This window comes from Symphalangus syndactylus, chromosome 12 (genome assembly GCF_028878055.3).
Source record: "Symphalangus syndactylus isolate Jambi chromosome 12, NHGRI_mSymSyn1-v2.1_pri, whole genome shotgun sequence".
Taxonomy (NCBI): Eukaryota; Metazoa; Chordata; class Mammalia; order Primates; family Hylobatidae; genus Symphalangus; species Symphalangus syndactylus.
In genome coordinates, this window is record NC_072441.2 from 145,989,437 (window position 1) to 146,015,303 (window position 25,867).

The 25,867-nt window shown below is 50.9% G+C and overlaps 1 protein-coding gene across 3 annotated transcripts in view; it reads right to left on the reverse strand.

The window, feature by feature from the left end:
* Positions 1-25,867, reverse strand: part of SERINC2 (serine incorporator 2) — a 57,728-nt gene that overhangs the window by 13,109 nt on the left and 18,752 nt on the right. Inside the window, exons 1-2 of one of the 3 annotated variants that reach the window (XM_055255490.2) lie at positions 11,258-11,332; positions 10,671-10,721 (exon numbers count right to left, since the gene is read on the reverse strand). In XM_055255490.2, the coding sequence (XP_055111465.1) occupies positions 10,671-10,721; positions 11,258-11,272 (66 nt within the window). In that variant the 5' untranslated portion in view covers positions 11,273-11,332. Of the gene's footprint in view, positions 1-7,807; positions 7,900-10,670; positions 10,722-11,257; positions 11,333-25,867 lie in introns of those variants that run through there. The other 2 variants (XM_055255489.2, XM_055255491.2) reach the window with 2 other exon arrangements.

A 25,867-nucleotide genomic window follows, 5' to 3' on the forward strand; every position in this document is an offset into this window, starting at 1 on the left:
GACCAAAGTCACACGGCAAGTGAGCTGAGGAGCTGGGATGCAAATTCAGATCTGTGTGCACCAAGGGCCAGGCTCTGCCTACAGGACTACACTAGTTCCCAGCTCGCTAATTCACTGACGGTCATCTCATTTAATTTAAATACATCCCAGTGATGAAAAAACAAACAAACAAAAAACCCAAGACCAGAAAACCAAGGGAGGCCAGTGGGTACTGATCTCAGGAGCCAGGTTCCCGGGTGCCCTGTCAGATCCCGACGCTGGCTTGTTACCATTTAATTTCAATTTGAGACATCTGAGACACAAGAAAGCTGTTCTGCTTTCAGAGAGCTTGGCCTTTCATTTCGCTCTGGTTCTTAAAGATCAAAATCCAGGTGTTCCTGATGCCTGAAACCTCAGGATTTCCAAGGGCCTCATCAGCAGCCAGAGAGACCAGGTCAAAGAGAAAAACAGACACTGCTTCCAGAGCATCCTTGGAAATGTTTATCCACCTTAGTCCATTCAGCCCACCCCAGAATGGCTCCTAGAAGAACCTGTTCCATTTGACCAAAATGTCATTTTATATATATTTAAATCTCTTCCTACAGAAATGCCAGACCATTGGAGTAAGGGCAGGTGTGTGCATATATATACAAACACACAGAAATTCATTGTGGCACTGATCATAATAGGAAAATAATAGGGGAAAAAATTTTTTTTGAGACAGGGTCTCGTTCTGTCACCCAGGCTAGAGTGCAGTGGTACCATCTCAGCTCACTGCAACCTCCACCTCCAGGGCTCAAGCAATCCTCCCACCTCAGCCTCCTGAGTAGCTGGGACCACAGGCACCAGCCACAATGCCCAGCTAATTTTTCTTTTTGGTTTCTTGGTTTTTGTTTCAAGAAAGGGTCTGGCTCTGTCACTCAGGATGGAGTGCAGTGGTGTGATCTCAGCTCACTGAAGCCTCAACCTCCTGGGCTCAAGCGATCCTCCTACCTCAGCCTCCCAAGTAGCTGGGACCACAGGCATGCACCACCACACCCAGCTAATTTTTGTATTTTTTTGGTAGAGACAGGGTTTTCTCATGTTGGCCAGGCTGGTCTTGAACTCCTGGGCTCAAGGGATCCTCCCACCTTGGCCTCCCAAAGTGCTGGGATTATAGGCATGAGCCACCATGCCTGGCCATTAGGGGAAAATTGAAAATAACAAAACGCCCATCAATACATCATGGTACTCCATAAAACGGATTCCTCTGCTGAATGGGGCAAATATGTAGGTAACATTTAACTTGGGTACGTTTAATTGTATATAAATAATACTTCAATTAAGTTAAATTTACAATTATAAAAATAACGATTTTTATATAAAGAAAAAACTTAAATAAGCTTTGGATTTTGTGAGCCTATTGGAGTCTCAAGAAACTACAAATAACCTCAATGTCTAACACCTGGGACAGCCCACCTGGGACAGCCCACCTGGGACAGCACACCTGGGGCAGCCCACCTGGGACAGCACACCTGGGGCAGCACACCTGGGACAGCACACCTGGGACAGCACACCTGGGGCAGCCCACCTGGGGCAGCACACCTGGGACAGCACACCTGGGGCAGCCCACCTGGGGCAGCACACCTGGGACAGCACACCTGGGGCAGCACACCTGGGACAGCACACCTGGGGACAGCACACCTGGGACAGCACACCTGGGACAGCACACCTGGGACAGCACACCTGGGGCAGCACACCTGGGGCAGCCCACCTGGGACAGCCCACCTGGGGCAGCACACCTGGGGCAGCCCACCTGGGGCAGCACACCTGGGGCAGCCCACCTGGGGCAGCACACCTGGGGCAGCCCACCTGGGGCAGCACACCTGGGACAGCCCACCTGGGGCAGCACACCTGGGGCAGCACACCTGGGGCAGCACACCTGGGGACAGCCGTGGCCCTTTCACTCCATGGAATGCTACAGAGCCAGAAAGATGGACTCCCCGGCTACAGAGCAACATGGAATAATGCTCATGACGCAGTGTAAAAGGAAGGCAGACTGGGAAGCTGTCCCCATACTCTGATAACAACCACTCCCCTCTTCCTGCAGATGCACTCAAGGGCAGCAACAGAAAAGCCCCAGAACAGTTACAGTGGCTGAATCTTAGCACCAGCCCAGGTTCTCAGAATGGAGAACTCAGAATTTAAGCCCCCGGCCTTAGTCTTACAGCTGCAAGGTTCCTTGGCATTCAACCAATCCATTCTCTTTCCAACGAAGAACCACCCAGAAAGCATCTGGCCATCCTCTGCTGCTTGCACATTGCCAATGACAAGAAGCTCACTACCTCCCAAGGCAAGGCAGATAGCTCTGGAGACTTGAGTGGTTTGGCATTATGTGAACAGGCTGTCACTGAGTCATTCATATTGTCTCCTGGTTGTCCTCAGAGCCAGGGACAGAAGTTCGTAGAACCACTCGTAGGGTGTTGGGTGGGTAGGGGAGGCAGCTGAGGGCTGGATGAATTTTTCTATTTAAAACAAACTGGCTGTCTGGGCGTGGTGGTTCATGCCTGTAATCCCAGCACTTTGAGAAGCCGACACAGGCAAATTACTTGAGATCAGGAGTTTGAGACCATCCTGCCAACATGGTGAAACCCCGTCTCTACTAAAAATACAAAAATTAGCCAGGCATGATGGCAGGCACTTGTAATCCCAGCTACTTGGGAGGTTGAGGCAGCAGACTCGCTTGAACCCAGGAGTTAGAAGTTGCAGTGAGCTGAATCACACCATTGCACTCCAGCCTGGGTGACACAGCATAAGTTCGCCTCAAAAAATAATAAAACAAAATAAAATAAAACAAAGTGACCCTCCACTTCTGGACATATATCCAAAAGAAATGAAGCAGGGACTCACATATTTACACACCCATGTTCATAGCAGAATTATTCACAGTAGCCATAAGGTGAAAACAAGCTAAATGTCCATTGGTGGATGAGATGAATGGATAAACAAAATGTGGCATATCCATATCCATACAATAGAATATTATTCCTTCTTAAAAAGGAATGAGGCCAGATGCGGAGGCTCATGCGTGTAATCCCTGCACTTTGGGAGGCCAAGGCGGGCGGATCACCTGAGGTCAGGAGTTCGAGACCAGCCTGGCCAACATGGTGAAACCCTATCTCTACTAAAAATACAAAAAAATTAGCCGGGCATGGTGGTGTGTGCCTATAGTCCCAGCTACTCGGGAGGCTGAGGCAAGAAAACTGCTTGAACCCGGGAGGTGGAAGTTGCAATGAGCCGAGATTGTGCCATTGCACTCCAGCCTGGGCAACAGAGCAGAACTCCGCCTCAGAAAAAAAAAAAAAAAAAAAGAATGAAATTTTGACACATGGTACAACATGGATGAACCCTCAGGGCATTATGCTAAGTGAAATAAGCCAGACACCAAAGAACAAATATTGTTTGACTCCACTTAGACGGAGAGAGTAGCCAAACTCATAGAGAAAAGCAGTGAATTGGTGGTTACTAGGGGCTGGGGAGTTACTGTTTAGCGGGAGTTTCAGTCTGGGAAGATGAAGAAGTTCTGGAGAAGGATGGTGGTGATGGTTGCATAACAGTGCCACTGTACTTAATGCTACACTTAAAAAATTGTTAAAATGGTATATTTTATGTTATGCATCTTTTACCTCAATTTTTTTAAAAGGGAGGGGGCAAGGAGTTTTCAAAGAAGAGCAGGAAGAGGGGAGAAGGGTATTCCCAGCAAAGAGAATGACACGTGCAGAGCTACAGGGACACCGTATTTTCAGGGCAGCTGAAAGGGTGAGAAAAGCTGCAGAGGTCATGGAAGTGGTGGCCAATATCCCTGTATGCCACGTCAGGGAGTCTGGACTTCACCCTGAAAGCAATGGGGAATGATTGCGAAAGAAGAGGAATGACAGCAGATTTGCATTTTAGAAATATCATTTTGATCACAAAAAGACAGGTCAGGGGGTGGTGTGTGGTATCTTTGGGGGAAGGGAGGAGAGTCAGGGGCTGTTGTCAGTAATCCAGATGAGGGCTGACAGTAAGAAGATGTTCTGGAGTTACTGTGTGCCTTAGCTGGCACTACTTCTGACAATGCCATTCATTTGAGATTAATTTTTATTAGGGTTGTATTTATTAGATCTCCATTTTAATATACATGTCTTCTAAAATAAATTACAGGCTGGGTGTGGTGGCTCACGCCTGTAATCCCAGCACTTTGGGAGGCCGAGGCTGGTGGATCACTTGAGATCAGGAGTTCGAGACCAGCCTGGCCAACATGGTGAAACCCTGTCTCTATTAAAAACACAAAAATTAGCCAGGCGTGGTGGCGCACGCCTATAATCACAGCTACTCGGGAGGCTGAGGCAGGAGAATCACTTGAACCTGGAGGCAGAGGTTGCAGTGAACCAGAATGGTGCCACTGCACTCCAGTCTGGACAACAGAGCAAGACTTCATCTCAAAAAAATAAAGCAAAATAAAATAAAATAAAATAACATACAAACTCCTTGAAGACTAAAATAAAAGGTTAAAAGAGTAAATTTTTTAACATATATTTCATCACAATTTTAAAAATGCAAAACTGGCCTGGGCAAGCATGCACCTTGCCGCCCTCATTAACAACTCCGTAACTGGCTGAGCCGCCCCAGGGCTAGTCAAAACACAGCAGAGAAGAGGTCAGCTGGAAATGTCCCAAGGTACACTTATTTCCCCCATGCAGTGCCAAGAATGCAGGTCCTAATGCTGGCTCTGCCATAACTTGTAATCTGACCTCAGGCAAGTCTCTCCTCCCCTCCATGGGACTCAGTTTCCTCATCTGTAAAATGGTCTCCTGGGGCAGGAGAGTACAGTGGCTCAGAGCCCAGTCTCTATAGTTAGGCAGCCCTGGGTCTCACTGGCTTCAGCACTTCCTTGCATGTAGTCTTGAGTCATGTACTACTGTGGGGTGTTTATGGACCGGCCACTGCACACCAGCTTGGTGCTAAATATGCAGCTGTGCTAACCTCAGTCCCATTTAATCCTCACAACAGGCTAAGGGGCAGACACCATTGTTTTCTCCACTTTACAGACAAGGGGATGGGCAAAGTGACTGCCCACAGTCACAGAGATGCGAAGAGGCAAAGCTAGGATCCGAGTCCAGTGGTCTGACCCAAAGGCCTTTCACACTCCCTAGGATGTACAAGACCCTCCTGAAATCTTTGCAGACAGCCGAGTCATCACGTGCCGGCGGCTTGCCTGGTGGCCCCATCCTCTGTGGACCCATCTTACCTCCCCATCCAAAGCAGGACCCACCTTCAGCCCAGTTCACCTTCAGCCCGGTTTCAATGCTGAGAAGCACAATCAGCAGATGAGTCACACCTGGGAGGGTACGAAAATCTTCCCCACTGACCCATGCATGCAAAAAAACACCTCCTGAAGTTGCCCAGAAACCCCACATAGAACTTGACTCCCGTGCAGCAACTCTTCACTGCAACAGGACGGTACTGGTGTCCAGCATTGCCCAGCTACACCACTTAATGTTGTGTGGCTGTGGAGAAGTCACCTTCACTCTCTGAGCCAGTTTCCTCATCTGTGAAATGGGAACAATATTAACTGCCCCAGTGGGGTCTTCGTGAGGATTAAATGGAAGGAGATATATATATATACACACACACACACACACATACTGCTCACTACTGTATGGGGCCTAGGCCACTGCTGGACAGCTTCATGCCGCGAGTGTTGGGATAGTTATCTGTAAAATGGGCTAACGATTTCATAGGGTGGAGGAGGTGGGGAGAGCCAATGAGATGGCATGGTGAAGAGCTTGGAACAGTACCTGGCTCAGTAAATGTCAGAGGCCAGAACATCAGTAAATGTCGGAGGCCAGAACCCCAAGGGGATGGCACTGAAGGGAGGGCTGGGTCCCTTGCTGATATTATTCACTAAGTTATCTCCCAATTCTTCCCTGGACCAGCCCTGTGCCTCAGGCAGCCAAGATGTAGGGAAGGGAGGGAAGGTGTGGGCAGAAGCCTGGACCAGGAATCAGATGTTGATCCTAACTATGCAGTTCTCCACCCTTTCCCTGTGCAACCTTAGGCAAGTCAGCTATCTTCTCCAGGCCACAGTCTTCTCATCTGTAAACAGACAGTTTGAGCAGACCTATCTGCTCTCAGCATTGTAGAATGCTGTGACTCAGAGACCAGCACTTGGCTTTGCATTGTCTCCAAATGGAATTCTCCACCCACCTTTCCTTGATGTTAGCAATAATTCCCACAGGCAGCACTCACGACGTGCCAGGAGCTGTGCCTCATCTCCCAACAGCATTGTGAGAAAGGCCCTGTTACTGTCAACTGCCAGATGGGGTGACCAAGGCACACAGGGCTGGCAGGCTGCCCCTCAACATCTCCACCCCCAGGCCAGCCCAGCAGGGCCTGTGCCTCACCAGGAGCAACCGATGGAAATCAGGTCCACTGTGGAAGCTCTGCCTCCCTCACCAGGAAGCAAACCCTTGTTGGCAGAGACTTGGCCCAAACCTTGAATTCTTTGGGCTGGGAGGGATTTCAGGCACCAGCTTGATTCCTCCTCCTGCACACGCGCACACACACGAAAAATGGAGGCCTAGTGAAGCAAGAGGCTCTCTTGCCTCTCGGTGCTATGATCTCATTCTCAGGAAATGGCTGTGAAGTCAATCTCTAGACCCCCAGCTCTCCCCTACACCCCCTCCTCCCCCTGTCTCTCTCTCTCTCTCTCACACACACACACACCCGTCAGGGACAAAGGAAAGCCAGTCCCGACATTCAGCAGCCGCTGGAGCCCGTTCTCCCTCTCAGGGCCTCTTTGTGTGGGGCCAGAGGGGGAGGGGGCTGCCTGCATGAACCTCAGATTTAATGAGGGGAAGAGGGAAGGAGAGGGGGGTTGGGGAAAGGGAAAGGAGAACGGGCCTCCCAGCCGGGGTCTTGCTGGAGCCCCTGCCCTCCGCGGCTGCAGCTACAGCACAGAGGCTGGCCTCCCCCCAGGTCCCGAACCCGCGACCGGGCACTCCCCGCGCACACCCGAACCTCCCTCGATTCCTGCTCTCCCAACCCAGAGTTCCGCCCGGTGGTCCGTGACGACCCGCACCCGCCTCACTCGAGGGCAGCTAAGAAAGTCCGGGGCTCCCTCCTCCCATCCCAGTCTCCGCGCTGGGGCCCAGATGGTCCGGGGCGAGCTGGGGACGTGCCTGGAAGGCAGCGCGAGCCGGACTGAGGACGGTAACGGGACCGCAGAGAGACCGAGGGACGGACGGGCAGACGCACAGAAGGACAGTCGGACGAACGACGGACAGAGACAGGAACCAGACAAATACGAACGGCCAGGCGGAGCCCGAGCGACAGGACAGGCGGACGGGCAGGCGGCCAGAGGGGTGGGCAGGGCACTCCCAGGAGGGACGGGGCCCGGCCGACCCGCACACAGAACCAGGGCGTCCGGGACGGGGACAGAGGCCACCCCGAGGACCGCCCCAAGGGGGGCGACGAGGGTCCACAGAGCTGCCCCGACCCCGGGCTCCAGGCTCAGTCTCTGCAGGTCCCGGGAGGGCGCCCGCCGAGGGCGCTCCCCTCCTGCCCGCGGACACCCGAGCCGGGACCGCAGCTGCCCGGCGCCTGCCGGCCAGGACGGAGCGGGGGGACGGGGGCAGCGGGATCCGGAGGCCGAGCGAAGGTCCGGGAGGGCGAGCAGGCGGGACACCGGCCCAGAAAGACAAGTTTGCAAGAAGGAAAAAGACGAAACTACTCGGAGCACAACAGAAGAAAGTGAGGGATGCAGCAGGAACGGGCGGCGCGGGCGGGCGCCGGGGTCGGGACTCACGCAGCTGAGCAGGGAGCAGGCTCCCAGGCAGGCCCCCATGGCGGCGGCTCCGGGCTGCGGGCGCCCGGGGCTGGGCGCGGGGAGCGGACCTCGGGATCCGGGTGCCGGGCCTGGCCCCTCCCCGGCCCCGGCCCCGCCCCGGCCCCGCCCCACCTACCGAAGCCGCTCGACGCTTTCCGGCGGCGCTCGGGGCCTCTGCAGACTCACCTGGGGCAGGTGCGCCGGGAGGGACCCCAGGGGAAGGGGGCGGTCGGGGATTCCCGCGGCCACGCGAGCCGCGCAGCCTGACCCAACCCTGGCCCGGGCTCGCATCCTGCTCCAAAGCGAGCGTTCGGAAATCGACTTCGGTTTGAGCCCGTGTGACCTCAGGACACTGTCACCCTTGGGAACAGAAGCCAAGAGGTGGTCACCGCTGACTCCTCAGTGCTTGGCGCAGAGCCTCTGCTCAATACGTAGATGCTGAGGTTGAATGCTGAATGACTGGATAAAGAAACTTCGGCAAGTCACTGCACCTCTCTGAGCCTCAGTTTCCCGGTCTGTAAAGTGAGGATACATACCTCACAGGGTGGTTACAACACATGGTAGGTGCTTGACAAATGTAAGCCCCCATCGTCACTGTTTTCTTCTTCTTCCTTTTTAAGAGAGAGGGTCTTGCTCTGTCACCCAGGCTGGAGTGCAGTGGTGCAATCATAGCTCACTGCAGCCTCGACCTCCTGGGCTCAAGTGATCCTCCTGCTTCAGGCTCCTGAGTAGCTGGGACTACAGGTGCATGCCACCATGCCCACCTACTGCTTCTTCTAAGACCCCAGCCTCTCACTCTAAACCCATCCTCCCTTCTCTCCATCTGTTCTTCAAACTCCACTGACTCCCAACAGCCTGCTGGGGGCTACTCACTCCCTACAGCCACCCCTGCTTGGTGGCTTATCACTCCCTAGGGATGCCCAAACTGGTCCCTAGCTAAGGAGGTCAGAAGGCGGGGAGGGGCGGCCACATTCCTGACAGATGGCTCTCCAGGGGTAGGTGTGAGAGACCCAGAAGTAGGGCTGTGTAATTAGTCTCCCTTCACCCTTAGCCCTGTCCTCAGCCACCTCTGGACAAGATAATGTTAGGGAAAGAAGTCTCTGTGCCTCGAAGCTGGCCCCAGGGCCAAAGAGCTGGTTGACTGCATCCTTGGGTGATTCACTGGGCGCCAGGCTTAGCCATTAATTGCACCAGGACTGTTCCACAAACACACCCTACACTTTCCCTCCTCCACACTTTTGCCCACACAATGCCGTCCTCTTTTTTTTTTTTTTTTTCGAGACAGGGTCTCATTCTATCACCCAGGTGGGAACACAGTAGCCCAATCATGGCTCACTGCAGCTTCAACCTCCTGGACCCAAGTGATCCTCCCACCTCAGCCTCCCAAGTAGCTGGGACCACCAGTGTGTACTACCACACCCGGGTAATTTTTTAAAAATTTTGTGTAGAGATGAGGTCTCCTTATGTTGCCCGGGCTGGTCTTGAACTCCTGGGCTTAAGCAATCCTCCTGCCTTGGCCTCCCAAAGTGCTGGTATTACAGATGTGAGGCACTGCACCTGGCAGATGCCCTCCTCTTGAAGGTCCTTCTCCTTATCCCTGTTTCTCTCCTTTGAAGCTTGCTCACATGCCATACCTCTCAGTGAAGACAGCCAGCACCATCATCCCCAGCCCACTACCTGGCTCCATTAGGAATGAACATCCTCCCGATTCCCCCAATTCTCCAAACAATATGGGCCTCCCTTATGGCCTCACAAACAACCCGAGCACATGCCCAACTTTCCCCCATGGTACAATTTGAGCCCCACAACAGCCCTGAGAAGTCGATTAATTCCCCACCCACTCATTTACAGATGAGGAAACCGAGGAACAAAGAAGTAGTGACACGCGAAATGTAAATCAAGCGTTGAATAAACGTTGACTGTGATCACTGTGGTTGTTGTTACTGTTGCTGAAGGCCACACGGCTCAGAAGAAACAGAGCTGGAAGGCCACCTGGCCTGGCTTTCACCCTGATGTCCTACTGCTTCCCTTGAAAAAGTAGAGGTGACAATATCTAGTCTTCCTATTTTTCTGTCCAGTAATATTTCAGTCCTTCCCTAACCCGAGGCCTTTAAGGGACTGTGAGCCACCCAAGAACGGTCTGCTCTCTGGCTACCCCCTCTCCTACCCAGAGCACAGTACAGGGCCTGGCACACAGTCAGGCAGTGAATGCTTGCTGGATGAATGTCTGACCTTTTACCATAAGTCCACTTTCCTCCTTCTGCTGTGACTGACAGTCTGATCCAAAAACAGCCCCTACACAGTCATCTTCTGCACAGAAATCCTTTAGACTGAAATGCCACCAAGCACTCTCAGATGAGCCCCCCTCACACGCTCCCATCTCAGGGTCAGCTCCTCGAACACTTCTGCTCCAAGAGCTGAATTTTTCACCCCCAACCCCTCCCTATCCATGACCTAGAACAGTAGAAAGCACCCAAGACCCAGAGGACCAACCCCTGGGATTCTTGTTCTGCCACAGATGACCATGCCCCATGCCATCCTTGGGGGGCCACTTCACCCCACAGGGGGTGTCCGTCCATCCCCTTCCCTGAAATAGGGAGGGTCATTCTGTTTAACCTCACAGAGCAAATGTGAGCATCTGCAAAAACATTCTCAGAAATAAGCAGTTATCTGCAAGGAACGAGGGACTAAGATGACTGTATGTGTGAAGGGACAGCCACTCTGGCTTCAGGCTAAAATTTTCCAGAGCAAGGTAATACGCTGCCACTGTCCTGGCCTCCTGCCTGCCCAAGACCAAGGCTGGCTGGGCTCTCACATGCCCAGCATGGAGGGCATAACTCACTGTGTGGCTGGGTCCTGGTGACTCCTCCTCTCTCAGTCTCATGCTTCTCATCTGTAAAATAAAGATAAGTTTTTTTTACCCCAGCTATCTCAGGGGACTACCGAGGAGATGAAATGAGGACATAGATAAAAAGCTTCATTTCTTGGTGTCCTGGCCAGCCCATCAGCCTTTACTCCCAGATTTGAACCTCCTGCATGGGGCCAGAGTAGCTCTATCTCTTGCACCCCCAAAAGCACAGTCACAGTCAGCAGCTATGTGATACTGGCAAGTCACCCAACCACCACTCTGAGCTTCACTGGAGGGTTGGAATTCAGGATTCAGCTTCTCCACCCAATGCCATGTAAACCATGTCCCTTGAAATAAACATATAAGGGTCATTTGGTCCATTGCCCTGTGCCCATCACCCAGCCCAGACAGATGCTCAACTCCAGTTCCCAAAGGAAGCAGGCTCTGATTTCTTGGACCACCCACCCCAAGGTTCTCTAATCTGATCTCACTGGGCCTGAGTTTTCAAATCTGCAACATAGGAATGAACTCCTGCCCCGACCCCAGTGCCCCCAGTCCATTCTCACCCTATCCCCTCTTACCATCCTTCCATCCATGAGGACTCAGATGTGTGCCGGCTTTGAGCCTCCTATCCCTTGGGCTTCGCTGTCTGTACTGGCCTCTATTTCCTGCTTCTGACCCATTTACAGAGCAGGGCTGAGGCCATCCCTTATGAATATGCATATAGGATAATGAGAGCTTGGGATTGGGGGAGCATCTGGGGAGAAGTATTCACATACGCACCATCCACTCTGCTCTCCCCATAAACACCCCCCAACCAAGGCTGTCCTTCTTCACAAAGCATGCGTGGGATTTCGGAGCAAAAGCTAAAGTAACAATAATCATATTCACAGCAAGCATTTCTAAGAGCTTACAACATGCCAGGCACTCTGCTGAGATTATCTCCTTTAAGATGCATTTAAGGTAGGAACTATTGCCCCCATTTAGCAAATAAGGAAATCGATGCTCCAAGAGGTTAGGTAACTTGTACATAAATCATATGGGGAACATGCACAGTGATCACGTGCAGAGCCAGGGTGGAACCCGGGTTTTCTCAGGAGAACTGGAATTCCAAAGCTGGCGCTCTAAACCCCTGCTGCCCAGATGTTCAGGGCCAAGCCAGGAGCCCTAAGCGGTCATGGGGCCACATCTGGATCTCACGTGCCAGCAGATGAGCGCACAGTGGTCTTAGGTGATTTTGTGAAAGGACCCAGGTCCTGGCAGGGACTCTATCTGGAAGGTATGGAGACAGGCAGACATGATGCGCATTTACACGTGTGCAGGCACACAGTGATGCAAGCTTGAGCATGTACACACACAGGGTGTTCTGCGTGCATGGATGTAACTGTGTGGGGTGGGGGTACCCCTGTGGCTGCCCAGTGTATGTGCCTCTGTGCTGCTCTGGGGACGTTTTTCCAATCAACACTTAGAGAGAGCCACAGTGGGGCCAGGCGCGGTGGCTCACGCTTGTAATCCCAGCACTTTGGGAGGCCGAGGCGGGTGGATCACGAGGTCAGGAGATCGAAACCACAGTGAAACCCCGTCTCTACTAAAAATACAAAAAATTAGCCCAGCGTGGTGGCGGGCGCCTGTAGTCCCAGCCACTCGGAGAGGCTGAGGCAGGAGAATGGCATGAACCCGGGAGGCGGAGCTTGCAGTGAGCCGAGATAGCGCCACTGCACTCCAGCCTGGATGACAGAGCGAGACTCCGTCTCCAAAAAAAAAAAGAGAGAGCCACAGTGGGCCAGGAGCTGGGAATGCAGTGTGGATAGGGCAGACACAGTCCCAGCCTGCGTGGAGTGGATGGTCTGTGGGATTTGCTTCCCATACACAGTAACACTCTGGAAGGAATCCGTTTCCTTTGTGGGAAGCAACTAGAGGTTGAGAGAGAAGACGGGTAAGAGTGAAAAAGGTAGGACATCTGAGGTAGGTAGCTCAAGGGAGCCTCTGGCACTTGCCAGAAAAGTGTGGAGGAGAGAGCCAGGGCCTGGCACCGGCTTCACGGAGTCACAGGTCTGAGGATTCCCAAAGGTCTCCAGATGCTTTCCTTACAGATGTCCAGGGTCTTCTGTGAGTGCATATGTGGGCAGTGCATGTGTGTTGGGGAGGGGCAGATGTCCAGGGTCTTCTGTGAGTGCACATGTGGGCAGTGCGTGTGTGTTGGGGAGGGGAGGTGTTTAGGTATATGTGCACAGATGAGCGTGTGTGGTTATGTGAATATGTGCATGGAATGTACATGTATAAATGTGGGGACATGGGTAAGTCATATATGGTGTGTACACATGTGGGGTTTACATGTAGAGGTAGGTGTGTGCCTGTGTGTGTGGCAGGGCCTGTTACTGCAAAGGAGAGAAGAGAATGCCATTTGGCCCAGGTCTCACATTCAGAAGCCTCAAAAATGCATCCAAAAATGAGATGGAATGAAAGGAGGGAGGGAGGGATGGATGGCTAGGTAGATGGATAGGCAGAGGGCTGGCTGTGCAGAGAGATGGAGAGAGGGTTGGACAGAGGAATGGATATGTGATAAAGCAGATACTGCAAAATGTTCATTGTAGCCCCCAGATGCTGAGTATATGGGTGCTCACTGTACCATTATTTCAATCCTTCTGGATGCTTGATACTTTTCATAATACAATGAGCACACAAAGTGGGCTGGATGTCTAGCCCTGGAGAATCATGGATGAGATGGGAAGAACAGAATGCTCTTCATGCCATTTGAAACTTACATCCCATCACTGGACCACACAGCAATGTGAAATCACATTTTTTATAATTCTCGTTATGATCTTGTGAGTCCCTTAGTTGCACTGCATTGGATGTGTGTGCGTGCGTTTGTGTGTTAAAAAACATTAATTTGTTAAATAAAAACATACCACAATTGCGAACATCCTATTTAGGTCTTTCTTCATCTTTAAATTACCAGGAGCCTTAAAAGACAGAAGCGGTCCGGCTCAGCTGGGCGCGGTGGCTAGCGCCTATAATCCCGGCATTTTGGGAGACCAAGGCGGGCAGATCACCTGAGGTCGGGAGTTTGAGACCAGCCTGACCAACATGGAGAAACTCCACCTCTACTAAAAAATACAAAATTAGCCGGGCATGGTGGCGCATGCCTGTAATCCCAGCTACTCGGGAGGCTGAGGCAGGAGAATCACTTGAACCCGGGAGGTGGAGGTGAGCTGACATCAGACCATTGCACTCCAGCCTGGGCAACAAGAGCGAAACTCTGTCTCAAAAAAAAAAAGAGAGAAGTGGCCTGGTTCTTTCCGTCTGTGAGCTCCTGCTATGCAGGGTGTGTGTATGGGTTTGCATGTATGTGCACGTGTCAGGGATGTGAGCACGCAGGGGTAGGTCAGGCTGACACCCATGTGAGTGCCCACACAGAGAGCTCAGCCTCCTCCAAGCCCCGCTGGGGCCAGCACCACTCCAAGGTGAGGAGGATGTCTTAGGACTGAAGAAGGGCAGCCACCAGCCCCAGGGCAGCATAGGGGACCAGGAACTCTGTCATCTAAGGCTTGGACACGCTCAGGCCACGCGGCGTCCTCCGGCCAGCAGCCAGAGTGTGGGAGGCTGTTTCCTGGAGGAGGATGGGGCAAAGGCAGGATGTCCACAGCCCTCCTGGGCCCAGTGGCTCCTGTCTTCCTCCCCATACATTTATATCTCCTGTCGGGACCATTCATCCTCCCCTGCTCGGTGCCTGTGGGCCCAAGCGGTCAATACCCCATCATTGAACAGATGGAGAAATGGAGGCCTGGAGAGAACGCAGCCACTCAGGCCACACAACAAGTCAGCCCAGAGCCAGCCTGAGATCTAGCCTGGGTTCTAATCTCTGCCCCTACTGCCTGCCATCTCCGCATCTCCCTCCTTCAGTGATTTGTCCACCAGCCAAGGCCTGCAGGGGTCCTACAGAATGGGCTCCAGGCCCAGCAGACCCAGCAGGGGAGGCCCCAGAGTGCCCTCCTGCCTAGGGAGGTCACATACAAAATCCAGGAAGACAGGTGGGCACCAGAAACAGCAGGTGGCTGAGAGGCAGGGCCTGGCTCAGCCACCAACCCTGTTAGAATGACCCTAGACAGCTCCCTGCCGCTTTCTGGGCCTCAGTTTCTCCATCTGTAAAATAAATGGGTTGAGGCCGGGAGCAGTGGCTCACACCTGAAGTCCCAGCACTTTGGGAGGCCTACGTAGGCAGATCACTTGAGCTCAGGAGTTCGAGACCAGCCTGGGCAACATGGCAAGACCCCCATCTCTACTAAAAATACAAAGAAATAGCCAGGCATGGTGGTGCACACCTGTGGTCTCGGCTGCTCGGGAGGCGGAGGTGGGAGGATCGCTTGAGCCTGGGGAGTAAAGGTTGCCGTGAGCCAAGGTTGCACCACTGCACTCCAGCCTGGGCATAGAGTGAGACCCTATCTCAAAAAAAATACATAAATTAAAATAAATAGGTTGAACTACTAACAGTGGCTTTCAAATAATGTTTTGAAGCAGAATCCATAAGTAGCTACAAGAGGAGCTCTCCTGGCCCATGTGGGGAAGGCAGGTGGATCTCGGCCCCTCACCCACTCTCCACTAAGAAGCTGGCCAAAGAATGTCCCACCGAATCACAGAAGCAGTGGACAAGAAACCAGCCTTCAGCACATAACCAGGGCCCAATTCCAGCTGGGCCATTTACCAACTGCATAGACCTAGGCAAGGCTCTCCAAGCCTCAGCTTGCTTATCTGTAAAATGGGGGCAACGATACCAACCTCCTACCGCTGTGTGACAATTAACTGAGATAATCCATGTCCAGTGTTTGGTATGTGGTGAACATATTAAAACTTGAAGCAACCGTGATTGTCACTACTAGTTAGCCCTCAGATGAGAACCAGCATGAACTTGCTGGCTTCACCATGAGTTGTATCTCTTGTGCCAGGCCCCAAAGCCAATGCATTTTGGCAGCTGCTGTCCCAAATTCCTCAGCTCCGCCTACCTCTGCAGCTGCCCCAGAACAGCTGGGCATGCAGGGGCTGCTGCAAGGCCAGGCCTGGGCCGTGGGGAGGGCAAGCGCAGGGCTCCCTGTAATCAGGCCAGGCCTCAGAGCAAAGCCCGTTTCATCTGGACAACCAAGCCCCTGGCAGGCCATCATTAACTCCCCAACCCTTGCTCAGCACCCAACCCTGACCCAGCTGCTGAAGCCTCAGAGAGAAGGCAGCAGGTGTTTAGCCAAAGCCTTTCATTCCTAGGATCCCTCCCCAGGATCTCCCAGGACCACTGGGCTCAGGGAAGGTTCTGGTGACATAAGCAGGAAGGAAAGTCTTTCTGAAGCCAGGATCTCCACTCACCCTACAGGCAGCAGTCCACCCTGAGGGACAACGGAGGCCTCGCATTGAGACTCCTACAGCCTCAAGGTTGAAGAAAGCTCTAAAGCCATCTCATGTATATACGTGCAATGCAATACTATTCAGCCTTAAAAAGACAAGAAATTCTGACACATGCTGCAACATGGCTGAACTTTGAGGATATTATGCTAAGTAAATAAGCCAGACACAAAAGGACAAAAACTGTATGATTTCACTTATACAAGGTACCCAGAGTACTCTAATTTGTAGAGACAGAACGTACAATGGTAATTGCCAGGGACTGGGAAGAGAGCAGAATGGAGAGTTATTAAAAAAACACAAGATGGGCCAGGTATGGTGGTTCATGCCTGAATCCCTGCTACTCAGGAGGCTGAGGCAGGAGAATTGCTTGAACCCGAGAGGCAGAGGTTGCAGTGAGTTGAGATCTCGCCATTGCACTCCAGCCTGGGCAACAAGAGTGAAACTCCGTCTCAAAAAAAAAAAAAAAAAAAAAGATGAAAGACAAGCATTGGCTGAGTGCAGTGGTTCATGCCTGTAACCCCAGCACTTTGAGAGGCTGAGGCAGGAGGACTGCTTGAGCCCAGGAGTTCAAGACCAGCCTGGACAACATAGCGAGGCCTCCATCTCTACAAAACATTTAAATGTTTTTTTTTTTTTTTTGAGACGGAGTTTCGCTCTTGTTGCCCAGGCTGGAATGCAATGGCACGATCTCAGCTCACTGCAACCTCCACCTCCCAGGTTCAAGCGATTCTCCTGCCTCAGCTTCCTGAGTGGCTGGGATTACAAGCACCCGCCATCATGCCCAGTCAATTTTTGTATTTTTAGTAGAGACAGGGTTTCACCATGTTGGCCAGGCTGGTCTCGAACTCCTGACCTGAGGCGATCTGCCCGCTTCAGCCTCCCAAAGTGCTGGGATTACAGGCATGAGTCACCACACTCAGCCTCATAAAAAGTAATTTTTTTACTTTTTGTAAGTGTTTATACTTTTTACAAGTGTTAGTGAGGATGTAGAGAAAAGAGAACACTTGTACACTTCTGGTGGGAACGTAAACTGGTACAACCATTATGGAAAACAGTATGCAGGTTCTTGAAAAACTAAAAATAGAACTACCACACTATCCAGCAATCCTACTTTTGGTTATATATCCAAAAGAAATGAAATCAATAAGTCAAAGAGATATCTACACTCCCATGTTCACTGCAGTATCATCCACAATAGCCAAGATATGGAAACAACCTAACTGTCCATCACTGAATGAATGGATAAAGAAATTGTGACGGCCAGGCACAGTGGCTCACGCCTGTAATCCCAGCACTCTGGGAGGCCGAGGCGGGTGGATCACCTCAGGTCAGGAGTTCGAGACCAGCCTGGCCAACATGGTGAAATGCTATCTCTACTAAAAACACAAAAATTAGGCAGGCATGGTGGCGGGTGTCTGTAATCCCAGCTACTTGGGAGGCTGAGACAGAAGGACTGCTTGAACCCGGGAAGTGGAGGTTGCAGTGAGCCGAGACTGCACCATTGCACTCTAGCCTGGGGAACTAGAGCAAAACTCTATCTCAAACAAACAACAACACAAAAAAATTGTGATATATACACAATAGAATACTATACAGCCTTTAAAAAGAAGGACATCCTGTCATCTGCGACAACATAGATGAACCTGGAGAACATTGCGTTAAGTGAAGTAAGCCAGGCACTGAAAGACTAATACTGCATGATCTCACTTATGTGAAATTTTAAAAGTCGGACTCATAGAAGCAGAGAGCACAACAGTGGTTAACAGGGGCTGGGGCCAGGCCCAGGAGAAGGGATTGAGGAGATGTGGGTCAATGGATACAAAATTTCAGTTAGACAGGAGGAAAAAATTCAAGAGACTTATTGTACACCATGGTCACTATAGTTATTAACAATGTATTGTATACTTCAAAATCGCTAAGCAAATTTTAACTGTTCTCATTGCAAAACAATTAGTATGTGAGGTAATGCATACTTAACCCAATTAGCCATTCCACAATGTATACATATTTATTAATTTATTTATTTCTTATTTTTTGACAGGGTCTTACTCTGTCACCCAGGCTAGAGTGCAGTGGTGTGATCCCAGCTCACTTCAACCTCCGCCTCCCGGGCTCAAGCCATCCTCCCACCTCAGGCTCCCGAGTAGCTGGGACTACAGGTGTGCACCACCACATGCAGATAATATTTGTATTTTTTGTAGAGAGAGGGTCGCATCATGTTGCCCAGGCTGGTCTCGAACTCCTGGGCCCATGTGATCTGCCCACCTCAGCCTCACAAAGTGCTGGGATTACAGGCATGCGCTGCCGTGCCTGGCCAATATATACATATTTCAAAACATTATATTGCACACTATAAATGTATAAATTTGTATTTGTCAATTAAATTTTTAAAGTTCTCTGATTTGAATAATAAAGAGATAAACGCACACATCTAGTGCCTTCTCTCAGTTAACAGATGGAGAAACTGAGGACAAGACAGAAGAAGGGACTTACCAGAGTACACACAATGGGTGTGTGTTGAGAGGCATTCTCTGTCTTCCTGCTTCTTCCTAAACAAGCCCTCACCCCGACTCCCTAGTCTGCACTACTGCTGGAACAGTCCCCTACCTACAAGCTTCCAGCTGGTTCTTCAGCACATCCGGAATTTCATCAGTCTTTTAAAAAAATAACTTTGCTCCTTTACTCTGGGTTTCATTCCCTCCAATTATAAAATCCTACCTGTCCCATGATAGCAGGGATCTTATCTGCCTGGTTCACCACAGGATCTCAGCTCCCAGAGTTGCATCTGGCAGGGCATCACAGAGGCTGAATAAAAAATGAAAAATGAATTTTAGGTCGGGTGCGGTGGCTCATGCCTGTAATCCCAGCACTTTGGGAGACTGAGGTACGTGAATCACTTGAGGTCAGGAGTTCCAGACCAGCCTGGCCAACATGGTGAAACCCTGCCTCTACTAAAAATGGAAAAATTAGCCGGGCATGGTGGCGCACACCTATAATCCCAGCTCCTTGGGAAGCTGAGGTGGCAGAATCGCTTGAACCCAGGAGGCGGAGGTTGCAGTGAGCTGAGATCACGCCATTGCACTCCAGCCTGGGCAACAAAGCGAGACCGCATCTCAAAAAAAAAAAAAAAGAATTTAAAAATTCAAAAGTATTCACCAATGGATTCCCACCTTCGACATACTTTAATATGTCCCATTCTCATCTATTCTAATGCTTAAACGCTTTTTAAAAATTAATTAAAAATTTTTTTTGAGACAGAATCTTGCTGTGTCACCCAGGCCAGAGTACAATAATGCGATCTCGGCTCACTGCAACCTCTGCCTCCCGGGGTTCAAGCCATTCTCCTGCCTCGGCCTCCCGAGTAGCTGGGATTACAGGCATGCACCACCACCCCAAGCTACTTTTCGTACTTTTAGTAGAGATGGGGGTTTCACCATGTTGGCAAGGCTGGTGTTGAACTCCTGACCTCAAGTGATCCACCCACCTTGGCCTCCCAACACGCTGGGATTACGGGTGTGAGCCACCGCGCCTGGTCACTTAAACACTATTAAACAATCTGGACTCACACTACCTACATAATTTTGTGTTCCATCTTTTTCACATAACATTCCATCATGAGCATTTTTCCTTGCCATTAAAATATTTTCTTAACAGCACTGAGATGTCCCTATACTCGCTGTCAGTGGAGTCCTCCACCCAGAAGCCGCCTTCTCAGCCAGACTTCTGGGACCACTCAGGATTTGGCGAAAGAGAACGATGTACTGCTGGCTTCCAGCACACGGTCCCCCTCAACAAACATCTACAGAACATCTGATGTGCCAGGCACAATTCTAGGCCCCGGGAGGACAGCAGTGAATCAAACAGACAAAAGCCCTTGCTTTCATAGAGCTTGCACTCTAATGGGGAGTGAATGAATGAATGAACCAATGAAACTACTTCCTGTGGTTGGACATTGAAGTCAGTGCTTCTTAAACGTTCCCTCTGCAGTAGCACTAGTGAACTGCAAGCAGAAAATCCCTTTAAAGTCTTATATGTTATTATTAATACGAATGTAAAGTCTGCATTCTATGTGGGGTGGCCAACTCATCCTGCCTTGCCTGGGACCTTTCCGGTTTGGGTACTGAAAGTCTCATGTCCTGGAAAAACTTTTTTTTTGAAACGAAGTTTCGTTCTTGTTGCCCAGCCTGGGAGGCAGAGGTTGCAGTGAGCCGAGATCGCGCCATTGCACTCCAGCCTGGGCTCACTGCAACCTCTGCCTCCCAGGTTCAGGTGATTCTCCTGCCTCAGCCTCCCGAGTAGCTGGGACTGCAGGCATGCACCACCACGCCCAGCTAATTTTGTATTTTTGGTAGAGACGGGATTTCACCGTGTTGGCCTCTGCCTCCCAGGTTCAGGTGATGCTCCTGCCTCAGCCTCCCAAGTAGCTGGGATTGCAGGCATGCACCACCATGCCCGGCGAATTTTGTATTTTTAGTAGAGATGGGGTTTCGCCATGTTGGTCTTGAACTCCTGACCTCAGGTGATCCGGCTGCCTCGGCGTCCCAAAGTGCTGGGATTACACACATGAGCCATTGCGCCCAGCCCCTGGGAAAACTTTTTGTACTGGGCAAACTAGAACAATTGGTCACCCTAATTCTATGCCATATCATATCCATTTAAAAAAAACAACACCTTTATTGAAATATATTTCACATACCATAAAATCCACCTATGTTAAGAAACCATTCAGTGGTTTTTAGTACATTCACAAGGTTGTGCAATCACCACCACTCATTCCAGAACATTTTTCTCACCCCAGAAGGGAACCCCATGCTCGTCTAGCAGTCACTCCTCATTCATACTTCTCCTAGGTCCCAGCAACCACTCATCTCCTTCCTGTCTCTATGGATTTGCCTATTCTAGCCATTTCTTTTATGACTGTCTTCTTTCACTTTACATAATGTTTTCAAGGCTCGTCCACGTTGTAGCAGGTATCACTGTATCAGTGCCTCATTCTTTTTACTTGCCAAACGAGATTCCATTGTACAAATATCAACCATACTTTGTTTATCCACTCATCAATTGTTAGACGTTTAGGTTGCTTCCACTTTTTGACTCTTATGAATAATGCTGCTATGAACATTCATATGCAAGTTTTTATATGAACATATGTTTTCATTTCTCTTGGGTATATACCTTGGAGTTGAATTACTGGGTCATATGGTATCTCAATGTTTAACTTTTTGAGGAACTGCCAAACAGTTTTCCAAAGTGACCACACCATTTTACTTCTCACCAGCATGTAAGAGGGCTTCAGTTTCTCCACATCCTTGGCTATACTTATCATCTGTCTCTTTTATTTTAGTCATCCTAGTGGTGTGACCTGCTATATTGGTTTCAATATAAAGTTTTTGTTCTAAATTAGTCACTATCAAGTAAAACCAACCCCCTTTGAATGTGCACCATGTCTACCATATTGCTTAGAGCACCCTAATACACGACTCAGTACCTCTGAGGGCAAGGGTGCCAGCCTGAAGCATGTGGATTAAAGTCATTTGTAATGTTTTGATATTATAAATGACACTGTGATAACCAGCCTTGTACAGATTTGTGCACCTCTATTATTTTTTTTCCTTAGGAAAAATGGATAGGGATGGAACAATTTGGTTAAGGGATACACATTGAAAATGTAAACACGTGGCTCAAAGTTTCAAAGGGTGTACAGAGAAAAGTAAAGTTTCTTTCTTCCCCTGCCCTCAGGTCCCCTCCCCAGAAACAACCACAGGCACCAGTTTCTTAAGTATCCTTCCCAAAACATCTTAGGGTGCACATTTTTGAAGTTTTCCAAACAAATTGCCACCAGAAATTTGCACTCATTGATAGACCCACTGCTACTGGGAAAGTTTTCTTTTCACCATTTTGCCTACATTTTTCTTTTTTTTTTTCTTTTGAGACAAAGTCTCGCTCTTGTTCCCCAGGCTGGAGTGCAGTGGCATGATCTCAGCTCACTGCAACCTCCACCTCGCAGGTTCAAGTGATTCTCCTGCCTCAGCCTGCCGAGCAGCTGGGATTACAGGCACACACCACCATGTCCAGCTAATTTTTATATTTTTAGTAGAGACAGGGATTCACCATGTTGAACAGGCTGGTCTCAAACTCCTGACCTCAAGTGATCCACCCACCTTGGCCTCCCAGAGTGCTGGAATTACAGGCGTGAGCCGCGGCACATGGCCTTGCCTACATCGTTCTTTTTTTTCTTTTTGCCACATTAATCTTTAATTTTTTAAATTGCTAATGAAGTTGAACTTCTTTCCATTGTATTTTATTTGTTGTATTATTCATATATATTATTATTTGTATTTTTCATATGTTTATTATTTGTATTTCATATCTGGTGCCAGAATGATATTTAAAAAAAAAAATCTGGCCGGGCGCAGTGGCTCACATGTGTAATCCCAGCACTCTGGGAGGCAGAGGAGAGTGGATCACTTGAAGTCAGAAGTGTGAAACCAGCCTGGCTGGTTTCATGGTGAAACCCCATCTCTACTAAAAATACAAAAATTAGCCGGGCATGGTGGCACACGCCTGTAGTCCCAGCTACTCAGGAGGCTGAGGCAGGAGAATTGCTTGAACCCTGGAAGTGGAGGTTGCAGTGAGCCTAAATCGCGCCACTCTGCTCCAGACTGGACAACACAGGGGAACTCCGTCTCATTAATTAATTAATTAATTAATTAATTTTAAAAATCTAATAATGCTCTTGGTTAACACTTTTGGAGCTTCCCCACTGCCTGGGAATAAAGACCCAGCTCCGCGCCTCTGCCCGGCCGCCCCGTCCGGGAAGAAGTGAGGAGCGCCTCTGCCCGGGCGCCCCGTCCGGGAAGAAGTGAGGAGCGCCTCTGCCCGGCCACCCCGTCCGGGAAGAAGTGAGGAGCGCCTCTGCCCGGCCGCCCCGTCTGGGAAGTGAGGAGCGCCTCTGCCCAGCCGCCCCGTCCGGGAAGAAATGAGGAGCGCCTCTGCCCGGGCGCCCCGTCCGGGAAGAAGTGAGGAGCGCCTCTGCCCGGCCACCCCGTCCGGGAAGAAGTGAGGAGCGCCTCTGCCCGGCCGCCCCGTCTGGGAAGTGAGGAGCGCCTCTGCCCAGCCGCCCCGTCCGGGAAGAAATGAGGAGCGCCTCTGCCCGGGCGCCCCGTCCGGGAAGAAGTGAGGAGCGCCTCTGCCCGGCCGCCCCGTCCGGGAAGAAGTGAGGAGCGCCTCTGCCCGGCCGCCCCGTCTGGGAAGTGAGGAGCGCCTCTGCCCGGCCGCCCCGTCCGGGAAGAAATGAGGAGCGCCTCTGCCCGGGCGCCCCATCCGGGAAGAAGTGAGGAGCGCCTCTGCCCGGCCGCCCCGTCTGGGAAGTGAGGAGCGCCTCTGCCCGGCCGCCCCGTCCGGGAAGAAATGAGGAGCGCCTCTGCCCGGGCGCCCCATCCGGGAAGAAGTGAGGAGCACCTCTGCCCAGTCGCCCCATCCGGGAAGAAGTGAGAAGCGCCTCTGCCCGGCCACCCATCGTCTGGGAAGTGAGGAGCGCCTCTGCCCGGCCAGCCACCGTCTGGGAAGTGAGGAGCGCCTCTGCCCGGCCGCCCCGTGTTTGGGTAGAAGTGAGGAGCTCCTCTGCCTGGCCGCTCCGTCTGGGAGGTCTACCACGGAGGCCAGAAGCAATGTGGGGGCTGGACGTGGTGGCTCATGCCTGTGGTCCCGGCACTCTGGGGGGCGAGGCGGGTTGATCACTTCGGGCTAGGAGTTCGAGACCAGTCTGGCCAACTTGGCGAAACATGAAGAATACAACAGACAAACCAACCAACCAACTCAATGACAACAAAACAGGTCTACCCTGGAGTCATACTCTAATTTTTTCTATTTTCCTCCCTTTCTGATCCTTTATCCTACTTTCTTTTTCTTCCTCTTCCTTCTCCCTCTTCTTTGTCAAATAGAGGATTGAGTTATTATCACTGATCCATATAAAGTCCCTCTCTCATTTATTTTAACTCCCACCCCCATTTCTATTCCCCGACTTCCCATGTGCAACCTTCCTAATATGTTTGATACGCATCTTTTTGTTTGTATGTATTTTTAGAAAATGTTTATTGTTTTTGTATGCAAAAAAAATTAATAAAAATAAATAAATAAATAAATAAATAAAATAAAGACCCAGCTCCTTAACTGGTCCACAAAGCCCCACATAGCCTGACTCCAGCTGCTCCTGGCCCTTTTGTTTGGACAACTTGCAGTTTCCAGAAACAGCCATGTGGCTTCTCTCCTCCTGGCTCTGGCAGTTACAGACATCACCTCCTCTCTGATGACTTTCAGGCTCACCTCCATCACACATCTCTCATGAAATCACTTGCTTACAGGGCCAGCTTGTATGGGTGTATGACCTCTGCAGAGGGACCCCATGGTGAAGAAGGGCCCCTGGACTGGTTTGATGCTCTGCTGTCACTGTTTCGAAATTCATAGTACATTTTGGACAAGGGGCTCTGCATTTTCTTTTTTTTTTTTTTTTTTTTTTTTTGAGACGGAGTCTCGCTCTGTCGCCCAGGCTGGAGTGCAGTGGCGCAATCTCGGCTCACTGCAAGCTCCGCCTCCCGGGTTCACGCCATTCTCCTGCCTCAGCCTCTCCGAGTAGCTGGGACTACAGGCGCCCGCCACCACGCCCGGCTAATTTTTTGTATTTTTAATAGAGGCGGGGTTTCACCGTGGTCTCGATCTCCTGACCTCGTGATCCGCCCGCCTCGGCCTCCCAAAGTGCTGGGATTACAAGCGTGAGCCACCGCGCCCGGCCTGGGGCTCTGCATTTTCATCTGCACTGGGACCTGTCAATTATGTAGCAGGTCCTGCTGGTTTACCTTGTGTTTCTCACAGAGGATGAGACACCCCTTGACCTCAGGGTCAGTCCCACCCCCTCTTGCATCCCCAGTGCCTGGCAGGAACCAAATGAATGCCTAAATTTTATGAAGGAAATGAATGAATGGATGAAAACAAAGAAAGAATGATGGCATGAATTAAAGGAAGGAGTCTGTTACTCCTTGAAGAGTAAGGTAGGTGGAATTGTCTATGTAAACAAAAGTCAAAAAGGCATTCCAAGTAGAAGGAATGGCACCCATGGGCAAGAACTGACTGTGGGCAGGGCTAGGAGGCCCTGGGGTTGTGCTTGTACCAGCCTCAGTGGAACCGCCCGAATCTGGGCGAAGTGGGAGGGGTGGGGCCACGGATGATCTCTGGAAAGAGCTGTTTCCCTGACCCCAGTCAGGGAGAAAGCCCTGGAATCTAGAAGAGGAAGTTCTAATTAATACCCTCAAAGGGACTTCTCCTGTCACTGGAGGTAGCAAGCAGTCAGGCCAGGAAGTTGAGGGGGGTCAACGGGACAGTTTGACTCAGGGTTGGGACATCAAAGCTTGGTGATCTTAAAGACCCCAATTAAAGTGCCTTTGCACTACCTGGCCTCTGACTCACGGGTCAACATCTCCTGCCCACCCCGCATTTAGTTTAAAGGGTTTCTCCAGGCCCTAGGCCCTCCCTTAGCATCCTCCCCAACATTCCAGACAGTGGACGGTCATCAGGGTCCCAGGACCAGTGGGACCAATGCGAGATTAGAGGCAGCCCCTCAATGGGTGCCCTAGCCACCCATGGAGATAGAAAGATAATGACCTCTTGGGGTTTATGGGCATAGGGCTTGGCCTTGCCCGAGCAAGGGAAGAAGCCCAATGGCTGCAAAGCCCTTAAGGGGTTTTATATTGCCAGCCTGGGCCCATCCACCCTTCTCCTCACCTCTTTCCACACTCTCCTCT